General features: G+C 59.6%; 1 protein-coding gene across 1 annotated transcript; it reads right to left on the bottom strand.

Annotated features, from left to right (window-relative positions):
- Positions 1–2,592: 2,592 nt before the first annotated feature.
- On the bottom strand, positions 2,593–15,857 carry ATP1B2 (ATPase Na+/K+ transporting subunit beta 2). Its single transcript, XM_050933545.1, has 7 exons — positions 15,593–15,857; positions 9,036–9,164; positions 8,557–8,661; positions 7,606–7,811; positions 7,429–7,485; positions 6,475–6,573; positions 2,593–5,121 (listed from the first exon to the last, which is right to left on the bottom strand). The coding sequence occupies exons 1-7, from the start codon at positions 15,702–15,704 to the stop codon at positions 4,957–4,959; spliced, it is 873 nt and encodes a 290-aa protein (XP_050789502.1). The 5' UTR covers positions 15,705–15,857; the 3' UTR covers positions 2,593–4,956.
- Between the last annotated feature and the right edge of the window lie 234 nt (positions 15,858–16,091).

Here is a 16,091-nt window from a genome sequence, read left to right as displayed (position 1 = left end):
ATGGGGGGAGAGGGGAGCAGGCTGTTGGGGGGCAGGCTGGCCAGGAGGTGGGGTACCTGCAGGGAGGGGAGCAGAGGGGCCAGGGCAGATGGGGGGAGAGGGGAGCAGGCTGTTGGGGGGCAGGCTGGCCGGGAGGTGGGGTACCTGCGGGGAGGGGAGCAGAGGGGCCAGAGCAGATGGGGGGAGGAAGGGGAGCAGGCTGTGGGGGGGCAGGCTGGCCGGGAGGTGGGGTACCTGCAGGGAGGGGAGCAGAGGGGCCAGGGCAGATGGGGGGTGGGGAGCAGGCTGGGGGGGCAGGCTGGGAGGGAGCTTGGGTACCTGCAGGGAGGGGAGCAAAGGGGCCAGGGCAGATGGGGGGAGGAAGGGGAATAGTCTGTGGGCGGGGGCAGGCTGCTGCGGGGGAAGGCTGGGCGGGAGCTGGGTGACCTGTGGGGAGGGGAGCCGTGGGGGACAGGAGCTGGAAAGGCAGAGGGGGGAGGGTCCAGAGTGGGGCTGGGCCAGTGGAGGGGGAAGGCTGGGGGGAGTGGGGGCTGGGCAGATGGAAGGGGAGGCTGCAGGGAGGGGTGGGGGGCTGGGCAGGCGGAGGGGGGAGGCTTGGGGGAAGGGGGGGGCAGCAAGCCAGGCGTCCGTCCAGCCTGGGCAGCAACTGGGGCACATGAGGCTACGTCCCTTCCCCTCACAGCGGGCACAACGTGCCCCCCACACCAGGGCAGCCTGCCCAGACACCCCCAGGCACCAGCCAACCCTGTGGTGGGGGGGTCAGGGCATATGGGCATAGTGGGGCACAACGCTAAAAGTCCTGGGTCCCAGCCCCCCCTGCTCTGACCCACCAGCCCCCACTCGCCTCCCAGAGTCAGGGAGAGAACCCAGGAGTCCTGGCTCCCACCCCCAACCCTCCCTGCTCTAACCACCAGTCCCCACTCCCCTCCCAGAGCCGAGGAGAGAACCCAGGAGTCCTGGCTCCTGGCCCCCACTGCAGGGCCCGTCTCTCTCGTTCTATGTCCCTGCACCACCCGGTGCACTGGGGGCTACAGGGCTAAGGCAGATCCTTTCCCATGCAGAGGGGGGGCAGGACCCCAGCTCCAGAACATCCCCCCTCAGATCCAGGCCCCTGCCCCCACCCCTTTCCCCCCACAGGGGATTGAATAGCATGGGAAGATTAACACAGGACAATCTGTCCAGCTTGGCCCAGGCACAGTAATGGGGGGGGGGGGAATTAAAATGATCGGGGGGGGGATTAAATTCACCCAAGGGAAAAAAATTATGTAGGTTACTAGGGGAGAAACTTCTTTCCAAGATGCCAGGGGAAAAGTCCCTCACCCCCCCCCAAAAAAAAGAATGGGGCCTTAGGAAATAGAAGTCAGAGGCCCCCCTGACGAGGGGATGGTCTCCCTTCCACCCCACACACACACACACGCACACAACTCGATCTGTCTCTGGTGTTGCAGTAACCTCTCCCCCTCCCTCGCAGAGCCAGGGAGAGAACCCAGGAGTCCTGGGTCCCAGCCTCCCCCCCAGCTCTAACCCACCAGCCCCTACTCCCCTCCCAGAGCCAGGGAGAGAACCCAGGAGTCCTGGCTCTCAGCCCCCACCATTGTGTCAAAGAACAAGACAGCACCCCCCTCCCTTGGGGTCAAAAAAGGCCATAATGACATACACCCCTCTCCTCTGTTGTCCCACCCCCTAGGTGCTGGCCCCACCCATTGCCATGGAAGACCCCTCCCCCATCAATGTTCTCGCCCCACCCCTACCCAAAGATCCGCCTTCCCCCAGCCCCCAATTAGTTACAGCCCATCTTCTACCTCCTGTGCCAAGTAGGGTAACCAGACAGCAAGTGTGAAAAATCAGGACAGGGGGTGGGGGTAATAGGATCCTATATAAGCAAAAGACCCAAAAATCAAGACTGTCCCTATAAAATCGGGACATCTGGTCACCCTAGCCAAGGGACATTGGTGTGAGCTGTGGGATCTCCAATATTTGCCCCATCAATCTCTGTGTTTGGGGGGGAAAAGCTTAGGGAACACCACAGTGGCTCCAATCTGGCTCTTGGGGGGAACGATTAACCCCTCTATACAATGGGGATCATATCCCCCCTACCTCACGGGATGACAAACCAATTGACAGTGACAAAGTCCTAACATACTTTGGTATCAGATGCTTATCACGGTAAATTATTAGGTTATGTTCATTAATAATCCCAAGCTCCGCTCAACAGCCGACCTCAAAGTGCTTTACAAAGGGGGTTCGGGATCGGTGTCCTCACACTAATGCTTGGGAAACTGAGGCACACAGAGACGGAAAGGGACTTACCTAGTCAGAGATCCAGGACTAGGTCATACTGCCTCCCTAGCTAGGGACAAATTACACTGGGCTCCAACTTAAGTGCAATTTTAATAAGCCCACCTGGGCTTTTATATCCCATCCATGACCTCCGTACCCTGTTGCGGGGAGTTCCACCGGCTCTAAACACACTCCACTGCCCTCTATGCCTTTCACTATCCCATCGGTGACCTCAGTACCTTGTTGTGGGGAGTTCCACCGGCTCTAAACACACACCACGTTGAAAATTAAACACTCCGTTACCATCTCTAGTTTTTAAGGGTGGGTTTTTTGTTTATTTCTTCTCATCTTTTACAGTGGATCCGATACAGGCAATTAAATAATTCTGCAAATAAAAACGAACCAGAATAATAATAATAATAATAATAAAAAGTTAAAAAGCACAGGAGTTGTTATTTCATTCATACAGTGATCTCAAGGATGCAGCATTAGGAAAATGGGGGGGAGGGGGATTTAATTATTTTTTAAAAATTACTTCCAGTTCCAAATAAAAGGGAATTGTTTCTCTTGTGGTTTACAGACAACAGCAGAGAAGACTAGAGACCAGGCAGGAGTCTAATACAGGCAACGTTTGCGTCAGCTGTTTCAAGGGCAGAGTTAAGGGGGTGCAAGGAATTTCCCAGGATGCTGGGGGGGAGGGGCAAGTCTTGTCTCAGTGCAGATGCCGCATTAAGCGAAAAGACAGATTAAAAATAACTGTACATTAAAAGAGGAAGACAGACCCTAAGATGAGGAAAGGGGTCACATTGGTAGGAAGCAGGGGTACGACTTAGAAGGAGGTGCTGGAAAGGTTACAGCCCAATATGGCGGCCTCAGTTCTGTTGGCCAGGAATCCAAGATGGCCACCATTGCACCGCCCAACATGGCAGCCATTAGCCAAGGAGGCCAGGAATCCAAGATGGCCGCCATTACACAGCCAAGCTTTTGGCCATGAATACCAAGATTAAAAATGGCGACCGTTCCTCAGAGGCTATGTCAAGCCTTTGACTACAGCAGCCATTTTGTGTTTCCACAGACAGAGCCAAACGTCGGCTGAAAATGGCAGCCATTTTCCTTTCCTGGCCCACAGACTTTGGCCAGACTTTTTGCCGCAGAGGCTAAGAAACAAAATGGCCACATTTCCACAGCCGACGGCTGCCATTTTGATTCCAGGCCTACCCCGACAATGGCCGCCGTGTCTCTTTTGCAGGGCAGGGGGTCAAAATGGTGGACATTCCGCAGCTGTTGTCCAGCCATTTTGATTCGCAGCCTATATGGACAAGGGCAGCCATGTCGTTGGCTACGGAATGGTGGCCATTTTGATTCCCGGCTTACACGAGGACAAGGGCAACCACGTCGTTGGCTGCAGAATGGTGGCCATTTTGATTCCCGGCATACACGGACAAGGGCAGCCATGTTATTTGCTGCGGAATGGTGGCCATTTTGATTCCCGGTCTACACGGATGAGGGCAGCCATGTCATTGGCTGCGGAATGGTGGCCATTTTGATTCCCGGCATACACGGACAAGGGCAACCACGTCGTTGGCTGCGGAATGGTGGCCATTTTGATTCCCGGTCTACACGGATGAGGGCAGCCATGTTATCCGCTGCGGAATGGTGGCCATTTTGATTCCCGGTCTACACGGATGAGGGCAGCCATGTCATTGGCTGCGGAATGGTGGCCATTTTGATTCCCGGTCTACATGGATGAGGGCAGCCATGTCATTGGCTGCGGAATGGCAGCCATTTTGATTCCCAACCGACACGGACAATGGCTGCTATCCCACAATACGGCAACCGCTGTTCAGCCATTTTGTTTTCTAACCTACGGGGACAACGGCGGCCGTACGGTTGGCCGCGGAAGTGGGGTCATTCCAATTTCCCGGCCTACATCCCTCCACTCAACCCTGCCACCTACTAGCTCAGGGAAACAAAATGGCCGCCAGCTCAAGACAAACGCACCAAATTTCAACATCTATTGTAGGGGTGTGGGGTGGAGGATGGAAAACGGGGAGCGGGGAGAAGTGTGCGGGGAGGGGTGCATGGGGGGGGGAAAAATAGAGGTCTCAGCCGTACCTTAATTTTTAATATATATATATATATAAAAAATATCTATATACATTTATTATTATATTAGGAAACATCTCAATGGGATTTCAAGGGGCAGGAGAAAGGGGGGGGTCACAGGTTCTGAGCTGCCCCCCCCAAAAAAAGGGGGGGAAGGGGCATTAGAAGAGATCAAAGAGACGTAGCATTCCAAAAGATTGAGGGGAGGGGTGTAGGGTGGTACCAGACCCTTCAGTGTAATCACTATGTTTTGGGGTGGGGGGGCAGAATTGGGGTGTGAGGGGGACAGGGAAGGTCACTAAAATGGCCAAAGAGCCAGGTTAGTCATCCTAGGATTCTCAGCAGGACGATTTCAAGAGCAAACACCCCCCCGCTCCCGCAAAAAAAATAAAATCAAATCCCAGGGGGGTCCCCCTCCCCGATGAAATAGGCCCCTCCTCCTCCATCAAGCCCCGCCCAGAATGTGCTGGGGGCTCCTCCCCTGATGAAAACTGGCTCCTCCTCCTCCATTAAGCCCTGCCCATTTGGGGGCGGAGCCCCGGGAAAGGTGGGGGGAGGGGGAAGCGGGGCTTAGTCCCTGTTGACCCGGATCTTGAAGGCCACGCGGCCGGCGAATTTGTCCCGCTCGTCGGTGGTGGCGATGTTCACCGCGTTGATCTTACACTCCACGTAGTGGTCCACGTTGGCCTCCAGGGTTAGGAACTTGACGGCCACGATGGGCTGGGTGTAGTTCACCTAAGGGGGGGGGGGCGCAAAAGGGAAGGGCGGGTCAGGAACCGAGGGTGGGTTCCCACTCCCCTCCCAGAGCCGGGGAGAGAACCCAGGAGTCCTGGCTCCCAACTCCCCCTGCTCTAACCACCAGCCCCCACTCCTCTCCCAGAGCTGGGGAGAGAACCCAGGAGTCCTGGCCTCCAGCCCCCCTGCTCTAACCACCAGCCCCCACTCCCCTCCCAGAGCTGGGGAGAGAACCCAGGAGTCCTGGCTCCCAACTCCCCCTGCTCTAACCACCAGCCCCCACTCCTCTCCCAGAGCTGGGGAGAGAACCCAGGAGTCCTGGCCTCCAGCCCCCCTGCTCTAACCACCAGCCCCTACTCCCCTCCCAGAGCCGGGGAGAGAACCCAAGAGTCCTGGCTCCCAGCCCCCACTCCCCTCACCACCAGCCCCCACTCCCCTCCCAGAGCCCGAGAGAGAACCCAGGAGTCCTGGCTCCCAGCCCCCCTGCTCTAACCCACCAGCCCCAACTCCCTTCCCAGAGCCGGGGAGAGAACCCACGAGTCCTGGCTCCCAGCCCCCATGCTCTAACCCACCAGCTCCCGCTCCCCTCCCAGAGCCACGGAGAGAACCCAGGAGTCCTGGCCTCCAGCCCCCCTGCTCTAACTACCAGCCCCCACTCCCCTCCCAGAGCCAGGGAGAGAACCCAGGAGTCCTGGCTCCCAGGCCCCCCTGCTCTAACCCACCAGCCCCCAATCCCCTCCCAGAGCCGGGGAGAGAACCCAGGAGTCCTGGTTCACAGCCCCTCCTGCTCTAACCCACCAGCCCCCAATCCCCTCCCAGAGCCGGGAAGAGAACCCAGGAGTCCTGGCCTCCAGCCCCCCTGCTCTAACCACCAGCCCCCACTCCCCTCCCAGAGCCAGGGAGAGAACCCAGGAGTCCTGGCTCCCAGCCCACCCTGCTCTAACCACCAGCCCCCACTCCCTTCCCAGAGCTGGGAGAGAACCCAGGAGTCCTGGCTCCCAGCCCCCACTGCTCTAACCACCAGCCCCCACTCTCCTTCCAGAGCCGGGGAGAGAACCCAGGAGTCCTGGTTCCCAGCCCCCCCCTGCTCTGACCCACCAGCCCCCACTCCCCTCCCAGAGCGAGGGAGAGAACCCAGGAGTCCTGGCTCCCAGCCCCCACTGCTCTAACCACCAGCCCCCACTCCCCTCCCAGAGCCGGGGAGAGAACCCAGGAGTCCTGGTTCCCAGCTCCTCCTGCTCTGACCCACCAGCCCCCACTCCCCTCCTAGGGCTAGGGAGAGAACATGGACCCCCCCCCCAGCAGAGATCAAGACCTTCCCAGTCCTGAGATCACAGCCCCCACCATACTCACATGGACTTTCTTGCCGTAGTAGGGAAAATACATGAGGTCGATGTGACCATTTGGGGGGTACATCACCATCTCCCCCAACTTCTGTGCATCCTCCTCTTTCTGGTGGGGGGGGGGAGAAGAGAGAGTTCAAGGGTTACCCAGAACCCCCCAGCCGTCCCCCACAACCCCTATCTCCCTGCGCGTTCCCATTGGGGTCTTCCCCTCCCCCCCAAAAAAACCCCATCCCCCTGCTCCCTCGCCATCTCCCCCAGCCTTAGTTCACCCCCATCCACCCTGCCTGCCCCCCAGCTTCCCCCCATCCTCAGAACCCACCATACCCCTAACCTCCCGTCCACCCCCCTTCATTTTCCTAGCCACCTGTCCACCCCCATTACGGAGCCCCCCATTTCCTGTCCTTACTGCGTTCTCCATCTTGGGGTTCAGCTGCCCAGAAGGCGGAGGAGAGCGAGATGAAATGAGTGAGTAAGGAGCCGAGAAGGGGAGGTAGCGAGAAGAGACTTGGGGGGGGGGGCATCTCGAATCGGGGTGCAGTTGGGGGAAATCTGCTAAAATAGGGGTGCAATTTCGGATGGGATCAGTGAAGCCACTTACTGCTCTGGGGCTGGGAGAGGCAGGGCTAAGGTGAATTGGGGGGGACATCTCGAATCGGGGTGCAGCCAGACATCATCTAAGCTTAGGGTACAACCAGCAGCTCCCCGAGGACCTACGGGATGCAGATGAGAGTGCTACAAGCTGGGGTGAGGGTTGTATCTATTTGGGGGACCTCCCTGGACCCCCCCCACCTGAGGGGGGGGTCCCCCATTGCCCTTACCGCCTGGAGTTTGGAAATGGGCCTCTGTGGGCGGGAAGATCCAGAGAGAGACAAGGAAAGTGAGTTAATGAAGAGAAAAGAGGGTGAGGGGGTGATGGAAGGGGGGGGCAGCAGGGCGGGGTGCGGGGGGGGGGGGGTCTCACCTTCGCGGCACAGGTGACGTTCATGGTCTGATTGGCCCCTGCAAAGAAGTTGATGACCTGGAAGGAGGAAGGGGAGGGTGTCACAAAAAAAAGTGTGTGCAGGGGGGGAGAACCCCCCAAATTTGGGGGTGAGGCGCCAACCCCAGCCCACGGTCCCGCCACGCTGGCCTCACCTACCCGGTTCATTTTGATGAGGATGCAAGGCCGGCCGTCGGCATAGCCGTAGTAGGTGGGGTCGTTGAGGCCCGAACAGGCGCCCAGCGCTGTGCGGTTGAACTGGCAGGCCCGCTTGGGGTAATTCAGCACCCCGTTGTCCGGCTGCTCGTTGTAGCGGCCCGGGCGACACGCATCGTTGGTGGCCGCCTGGATGGAGTCGTTGTAGGCTGGGGGGTGGGGACGTGGGGGGGGGAGTCAGCAGGTTAGCACTAAGGGGCTACCAGAGTTACAGCCCTGAGGAAAATCCTGTGGCGGGGAGTTCCGCAGGTTAACAACGTCCGGCTGGGGAAGGTTGCTGGCTCTGCTAACGGCCACCAGGGGGCAGCAGTCTGCCAGTCACATGTATTCTCCCTCTGTCCAGGCAGCCATGGCTACGGACGCCCACCTCTCCACATCCCGCTCCCCTCGGGGCCGTCAGGCACAACATGATGTGGGGGGGAGGGAGGCAGTTTGCAGGGGGAAGATACAATGCCGGGGCGGGGACCTGGGTCGGCAAGAGCGAAGCGCATCGCTGGGGATCTCCAGTGGGGTGGGGGCCATGCCCTACCCCAAATCTGGCTCTCCCCTCCCCCCACATCCAAACACCCACTCCAAAAAAAATTAAAAAAAAAAAATCTATCCCTATGCCCCGAGTTCCCCTCCCCCTTCTCTCCCATCGCACCTCAAAATCTGTTCCTGCAACCCCCATGTGCCCCCAAATCTGTCCCCCCTGCACATCCCACCTGCCCCTCCTCCCAATTGCCCCTCCAAAAGTCTCATCTCTCTTCTCCCCCACACCCGCCCGCAGCCCGGGGGGGGACCCCAGAACTAGAAGCCACCATCTTCATCCCAACCCCCTTCTCCCCCCAATGGGGGTTAATCGGGGGGGGGGAAACGCCACCCACCCCCCCATTTGCCCCCATCCCAACTCACGCTCCAGGAAGTCGTTCAGCATCTTGACGTAACGGTCCCAGGTCTCCGTGTTGCTGACGTTAAAAGTCACGTCCAGGGTGTCTGTCTTGGGGCGGATCATCATCCCTGGGAGGGGGCGGAGGGGGAAGAGAAAATATTGGGGGGGTCTGCTTTAGGGAGGCAGTTCTAGCCCCCCCCCAACATCGTGCCAGTGCAGCCGGGTGCACGCGATGAGCGGGATCCACCGGGAGTGGCACGTGTGTGTGCATGGCCCGCACACGCACGTGCAAAAAAATGGGGGTGCACAAGAGGGTCTCCCCGGGCCCACCCTCCCATGCCGGCCCCAGCCAGGGGCCATGGCTGAGGAACCCAGGCCGGAGATGAGGATGGCAAGCGGGCGTGCGACGGGCGTGCGATGGGCGTGCGACGCACAGGCAATGCAGGCGCAGTGGGGCATGCTGCCCCCCCGGGCATGCCCCCCCACACCCACGAGGCCTTACCGGGCACGGAGAGGCGGTCCTGGTACTTGGGGATGTAGGGGTCGACCGTCTGCAGCATGACCCACATGGTGAGCGTGAAAAGCGCCGTGAGGAAACCGTAGAACACCAGGTAGAAGAACAGGATCAAGGCTGGGGGGGGGGTGAGAAAAACGGGGGGGTGTCAAGCAAAGCCCCCACATGGGGGAGGCCCCACCTCGGAGCCCCCCTTTCAACCAGCACCCAGGCTGGGAGCCCCTCCCTCCAGTCCCAGGCTGGCCTTGCTCCAGTTAATTAGACAGATGAAAAGGGAATGAGGGGGATTCCCCTCCCCCCAACACACAGCCTAACCCCCCCCCAGACAAACCTTGCACAGGAGGGAGGGGGCCTGGGCACGTACCCCCCCAAATAGGGGGCACTCGGGGGGGAAGTTGGATGTGACCCCCTCCAGCTTGCAGAGGAATGAAGGGGGCACGTGGCTTTCTCTCCAGACACAGGGGTCCGTGCCCCCCTCCTCTGGGTGTCTGGGTGGGGGGGGTCAGCCAGTTGGGGGCCCTTCCCCAGACTAAATGGGGGGTAATGAGCCAGATCCCTCAATCTTCCCCTTCAGATCCACCTCAAACCCTCCTCCCACTCCCCCCCAGCCAGGGCACCCCCAAACACCCCTCCTCCTACACCCCCAGATCTACCCCTCCCCCACTGCATCCTCATCCAAGGTTCCCCCAAAACCTCCCTCCATCTGCACCCCCAGATTTACCCCTCCCCCAGAGCACCTGCAGCCAGGATATTCCCCAAACATGCCTCCCCACACCACCGGATCCATCTCTTTTCCCCAAAGCCCCCCCAGTCTCCAGATTCCCCCCAAATCCAGCCCCTGGTACACCCCCAACCAGTACCCCCCACATCAGCAGAGCCCAGCCCAGCCCCACACTTCACCTAGGCCATGTGTCCCTGCAGAACGTGGTCCGGGGCCATTCCGGGGACCCCCACACGGAGCCCCATGGATTGGGGGGAGGGAATCAGGACACTGGAAAAGCCCTGGGGGAAACGGGGATCCCCTGACCCCCACCTCCAACACTCCCCTCCCCTAATCCCCAATACAGCCCCACAGCTAGCCAGTGACACCCCTCTGCCCTTGGGGCTCGCAGGTCGGCTCACTACTCGGGAGACAGGCCCGGGGAATGCAGGAGGGAACCCAAAGGTGAGAGAACAGACTAACTCTGAGCTACTACTAGGTGTAAACCCAGAGTAACCCTCGTGGAAACCTAAAGGGGACGGCCATCAGCCCCTCTACTCCCCAGCTACTCCTGGTGTAAACCCAGAGTAACTCCGATGTAAACCTAAAGGGGACGGCCACCAGCCCCTCTACTCCCCAGCTACTCCTGGTGTAAACCCGGAGTAACCCTGGTGTAAACCTAAAGGGGACGGCCACCAGCCCCTCTACTCCCCAGCTACTCCTGGTGTAAACCCAGAGTAACTCCGGTGTAAACCTAAAGGGGACAGCCACCAGCGTCTCTACTCCCCAGCTACTCCTGGTGTAAACCCAGAGTAACTCCAGTGTAAACACAAACGGGATGGCCACCAGCCCCTCTGCTCCCCAGCTACTCCAGGGTGTAAAACCAGAGTAACTCCAGTGTAAACCCAAAGGGGATGGCCACCAGCCCCTCTACTCCCCAGCTACTCCTGGGTGTAAAACCAGAGTAACTCTGGTGTAAACCTAAAGAGGACGGCCACCAGCCCCTCTACTCCCGGGTGTAAACCCAGAGTAACTCCGGTGTAAACCTAAAGGGGACGGCCACCAGCCCCTCTACTCCCCAGCTACTCCTGGGTGTAAACCCAGAATAACCCCGGTGTAAACCTAAAGGGGACGACCACCAGCCCCTCTACTCCTGGGTGTAAACCCAGAGTAACTCCGGTGTAAACCTAAAGAGGATGGCTATCAGCCCCTCTACTCCCCAGCTACTCCTGGTGTAAACCCGGAGTAACCCCGGTGTAAACCTAAAGGGGATGGCCACCAGCCCCTCTACTCCCCAGCTACTCCTGGTGTAAACCCAGAGTAACTCCAGTGTAAACCCAAAGGGGATGGCCACCAGCCCCTCTGCTCCCCAGCTACTCCTGGGTGTAAAACCAGAGTAACTCCGGTGTAAACCTAAAGGGGACCGCCACCAGCCCCTCTACTCCCCAGCTACTCCTGGGTGTAAACCCAGAATAACCCTGGTGTAAACCTAAAGGGGACGACCACCAGCCCCTCTACTCCCGGGTGTAAACCCAGAGTAACTCTGGTGTAAACCTAAAGGGGACGGCTATCAGCCCCTCTACTCCCCAGCTACTCCTGGTGTAAACCCGGAGTAACCCCGGTGTAAACCTAAAGGGGATGGTCACCAGCCCCTCTACTCACCAGCTACTCCTGGTGTAAACCCAGAGTAACCCCGGTGTAAACCTAAAGGGGACAGCCACCAGCCTCTCTACTCCCCAGCTACTCCTGGTGTAAACCCAGAGTAACCCCAGTGTAAACCTAAAGAGGATGACCACCAGCCCCTCTATTCCCCAGCTACTCCCTGGTGTAAACCCAGAGTAACCTCGGTGTAAACCTAAAGGGGACGGCCACCAGCCCCTCTACTCCCCAGCTACTCCCTGGTGTAAACCCAGAGTAACCTCGGTATAAACCTAAAGGGGACGGCCACCAGGCCCTCTACTCCCCAGCTACTCCTGGTGTAAACCCAGAGTAACCCCAGTGTAAAACTAGAGGGGGTGGAGATTAGCCCCTGTGCTCCCCTAGGAGCAAACCCAAAGGTGAGGGAGAACACAGTAGATCTGGGCTACACTCTGGTGTAACCCCAATGTAAACCTAACAGGGATGGTGACTGACCCCTCTGCTCCCTCCTGGTGCAAATCCCTAGTAACCCAGCTACAAACTTGAAATTGGAGGCATGGGAGAGCTGTCCTTGGTTATTGGCAGTGTAAATCCAGACTAACCCCTGTGTACATCTACAAGTGTCTGTCTGCACAGAACCGGCCCCCTCCACCTGCAGCTACTTCTGAGCATGGGAGGGACGTAAAGCCAGGTGAACAGGTGTAAACCTGTAGTAACCCTAGCACAAGCCAAAAGCTGACCGAAAACCAAAGCGTAGCCCCTCTCCTCAGAGGTGTAAATCCAGAGTAAGCAGTGAGACTCCAAAGGCAGCGGAGATCAGAGAGTGATCCGTTGCTCCCGGGTGTAAATCCAGAGTAACCGAAATGCAAGGGGGATCAGAGCAATGCTTTGCTCCAGGTGTCAACCTGGAGTAATCTCCTCCAGGTGTCAATCCGGAGTAACCCAAATGCAAGCGGGGGGGGGGAAATCAGAGAAGTGCATTGCACCCAGCTACTACCCGGTGTAAATCTAGAGTGACTCCACCGATCTCCAATGAGTTATGGGTCGCAGGCAGTGACCCACGGCTCCTGGCTACTCTTGGGTGTCAATCCGGAGTAACCCAAATGCAAGGGGGGTGGGAATCAGAGCAATGCATTGCACCCAGCTACTACCCGGTGTAAATCTAGAGCAACTCCACCGATCTCCAATGCCTTATGGGTTACAAGGAGTGACCCACGGCTCCCGGCTACTCCTGGGTGTCAACCCGGAAACACTCCTAGCTACCCCCCTGCCCGCACACCAGCTCTTCTGGGGAGGGCAGCGGGGTAGTGGGACTCCCCCCAGCCCCACAAACAAAGCCATAGGCCAGTGGTCAGCTCAGAGCCCCTAAGCCCAAGGATTGGCAGGGGCAGGTCATGGAGCCAGTGACACACAGCGTCCCCCCGCCCCAGGCTCTGGGCCCCATTGTGATCCCGGGAAAGGACAGGGGAGGGGTTAATGTGGCCCCACATCTTGCCCTCTGCCGGGCCCCTCCGCAGGGCCCCTCCCCACTTCCCAGCCCTCCAAGCTCAGTCAGCCCCCATCCATTTCTGTCTCCCCACTCCGCCATCTGTCCCCACATTTCCCAGCCCCCCCCCCACTCCACCACATCTACCTGGCCCCAGCCCCCCCACTCCACCACCTGGTCCCACATCCCCCAGCTCCCCCACCTGCCCCCGGCCCCCCACTCCACCACATGCTCCCCTCCCCCAGCCTCACCAACCACCTGCCCCCCACATCTCCCAGCCTCCCCACTCCACATCTACCTGCCCCCCAGCTCCCCCACCAACCCTCCCACTTCCCTCCAGCCCCACTCCACCACCTCTACCTGCCCCCCTACTCCAGCTCCCACCTGCCTCCCAGCTCCCCCCACTCCATCAGCCCCCCACATTCCCTTTTTCACCAGCCCCACATATGCTCCATCAGCCCCAGCCCCCCCACTCCAACAACTCCCCATCCAGCTCCCTGCCAGCCCCTCCCCACTCCTTCCCCCAGCCCCAACCTCTCTCCTCTCAGTCCCCTCCCCCCACTGCCCCCCCAGATCTCCCCCCCCCCCAGCTCGCCGCCAGCCCAATCCGGTCCGCCAGGCCGCCAGCTTCTCCACAATGCAGCAAGCCAAGACACTATCCCCCAGCCAGAGCAAGATGGGAACCCAGCCCCCCCCCAAGTGTCACCACCAGCCCCCCCTCCCCGGCCGCCTGCTGCAGTGAATCTAAGCCAGGATTAATTGTGAATCCCCAGGCAACCGCCTGCCCCCCCCCGGATCTGGATAAAGCAAAGGGCAATTAATCCAACCAGTGGTGGGGGGGGTCCCCATTCTGGACCCCCCCCTCCATACAGCTCCCCTGCCCCCCCTCATAGCTGGGTTCCCTCCTCCTATCCAATCCCTTCCCACTCCCAAAAGATGGGGGGGGGGTGTCAGGCCATAGGGGACGGAACCTACGTGCAGGAGGAAAAGGGGGGGTGCAAAGTGGGGGGGCAGAGCTAAATAGGGAGAGGGACTGGACAGTGGGGAGAAATCTGAGGGGGTCAGAGTGGGTAGGATAAGGGGGGCTAATTTTGCAGGTAGGGGGCTAATGCCGGATTGGGGGGGGGCTGATCCCAGATGCAAGGGGGTTGATCATGGATGGGGGGTTGATCCCAGATGTGGGGAGGCTGATTGTGGATGGGGAGGCTGGATGGCGGGGCTGATCCCAGATGGGGGGGGCTGATCCTAGATTTTTTTCTTACTTCATTACAAAAATACTCCCCCTTCCCTGTCCCCCTTGGCGTGGGGGGGGGCCCTGCGTTGACAGATGGGGGGGGCAGGCGAAGACTCGCCCAGCTCCTACAGAAAGCTGAGTGACCTACTTTCCCAGCCGCCGCCACAGCACCATGAAACTGGGTGGGGGGGCCCGGGAGATTGATAGAGACAGGGCGGAGGGGGGGCATTACTGCCCCCCCCAGCCCCTGTCCCCTATATAGCCCTAGGCCCTGAACCCTGTCTCTGCCCCACACCGATCTCCGAGGCCAGCCTCATCTCTGCCCCCCGTCACCCCCCCCAGTACTGCATAGATAAGGACAGCTGAATTTTTTGGGGGGAGTGAGGAACAGACCCCCCCCCCCAAAATTTGCTCCTTCACACCCACAGCCCAAGAATCCCAGACCTGGATCTGAGCTGGTTCAGCCCATTTCAGCCCTACTCCCGCCCCCCCCATATGCATCCCCATCTGCCCTCCTCCCCCCACCCTATATTCCAAGGCACCCCCCTGCCTGCCCCCCCCAGAGAAATCCTAGTCCTGCATCTACCCACCTCTTTCCTGGGGGGGAAGGGAAAATAGATCCCCCTCATTGATGCATGACCCCAAAGACACCCCATAACCCCTTGCCAGCCCCCCCAATCCTCTCCTTTCCCCCTTCCTCCTCCCTGTTGCTTAGGATTTGGGGGGACACTGCACCCCCATTTCAACTCCCCCAATAAACCCTTTGCCTGATTTCTCTCCCCCCCAGCCATGACACCCCTTGATGACCCCCTCTTTCATCTTCCCCTCTCTACAGCACCCCCCCACACGAAACCCCATGGGGGGGCCACAGGCAAGGACTCCCCTGTAGCCTGTGATCATTTACCCCCCCCATGAAACACCCCAAAACAGCTACCATTCTTAGAAGGGCTTGGAGCCTAGCCCCCACCCCAATACCCCCCCTATTTTAAGGCCAACAGACCCCCCTAAAAATACACCCCAGGCATCACCCAAGGACTCCACTTTCTACAGGGATTTGGGTCATGACGGCGCCCATCCTCCTAGAGAACTGCCCCCCCTAAACATCCCCCCCCCAATCCACCTCCTTTTCGGGCTCTTCAAGGACACCCCAAGAATCCCCCCAGATAACCTGCTCCTGACACCCCCAGGTAGATAAAAAGAGGGAGGGTTGAGGGCTCCTGCTAACGACACCCCAGTTTCTCTCCCTTATCAACCTCCCCCCGTCCTCCTCCTTTTAAGGGCTCCTGCTAGCGACACCCCAATTTCTGTCTCATATCAAGCTCCCCCCGGCCCCCTCCTTTTCAGGACACCCCAATTTCTCCTCCTAGATCAGCGCCCCCAACCCCTCCACACACTTCCCCTGCTTTTCAAGGGCTAACCCCCCAATCGCCGCTCCCCCAGGCTCTGCCCCCGAGCCAGCCCCCCCACCGCCCAGGCCAGCCACGTACCCCAACTGCTGCCGGTGCGCCCCATAAATTGGTGGGTGCGCGGATTCCAGATGGCTTCTCGCCACTCCGCCATGACTTGCCCGCAGGTTTTTTTCTCTTTCTCGATAGCCATGGTGTGTCGGGGGGGGGCGGCTGCTGCAGAACTGGGGGGGCTGGAGGAAGGACCCCTAGATCCCCTGGCCGAGGAAGGCGCTGCGGGGAGGGGACGCTGGATACGTAGCTACACCCGGGAGATGCTGCCCCAGCGGAGGATGAGCAAGGCAAAGCGGCGTGTGTGGGGGGGGGGTATTTTATTCCGGGCTCCCCCCCCAGGCCCCGCCCCACCGGGCTCTTATGCATATGCAAATGAGCCCTCCCAGGGGGCGGGGCGGCTCATTCCGGTTTTGCGGCCGGCCCCAGGGAGGGGCTTAAAGAGACGGGGCGGGGGGGAATCTTCCCTGCCCCCCCCCCGGAGGAAAGGGGAATGTCCTCTGGGGTGGGCCCCTCCCCAGGGACAGGT

Source organism: Gopherus flavomarginatus, chromosome 23 (assembly GCF_025201925.1).
Source record: "Gopherus flavomarginatus isolate rGopFla2 chromosome 23, rGopFla2.mat.asm, whole genome shotgun sequence".
Lineage (NCBI taxonomy): Eukaryota > Metazoa > Chordata > Testudines > Testudinidae > Gopherus > Gopherus flavomarginatus.
The sequence above is the reverse complement of the archived record's forward strand: the minus strand, read 5'-3'. Positions and strand labels throughout refer to the sequence as shown.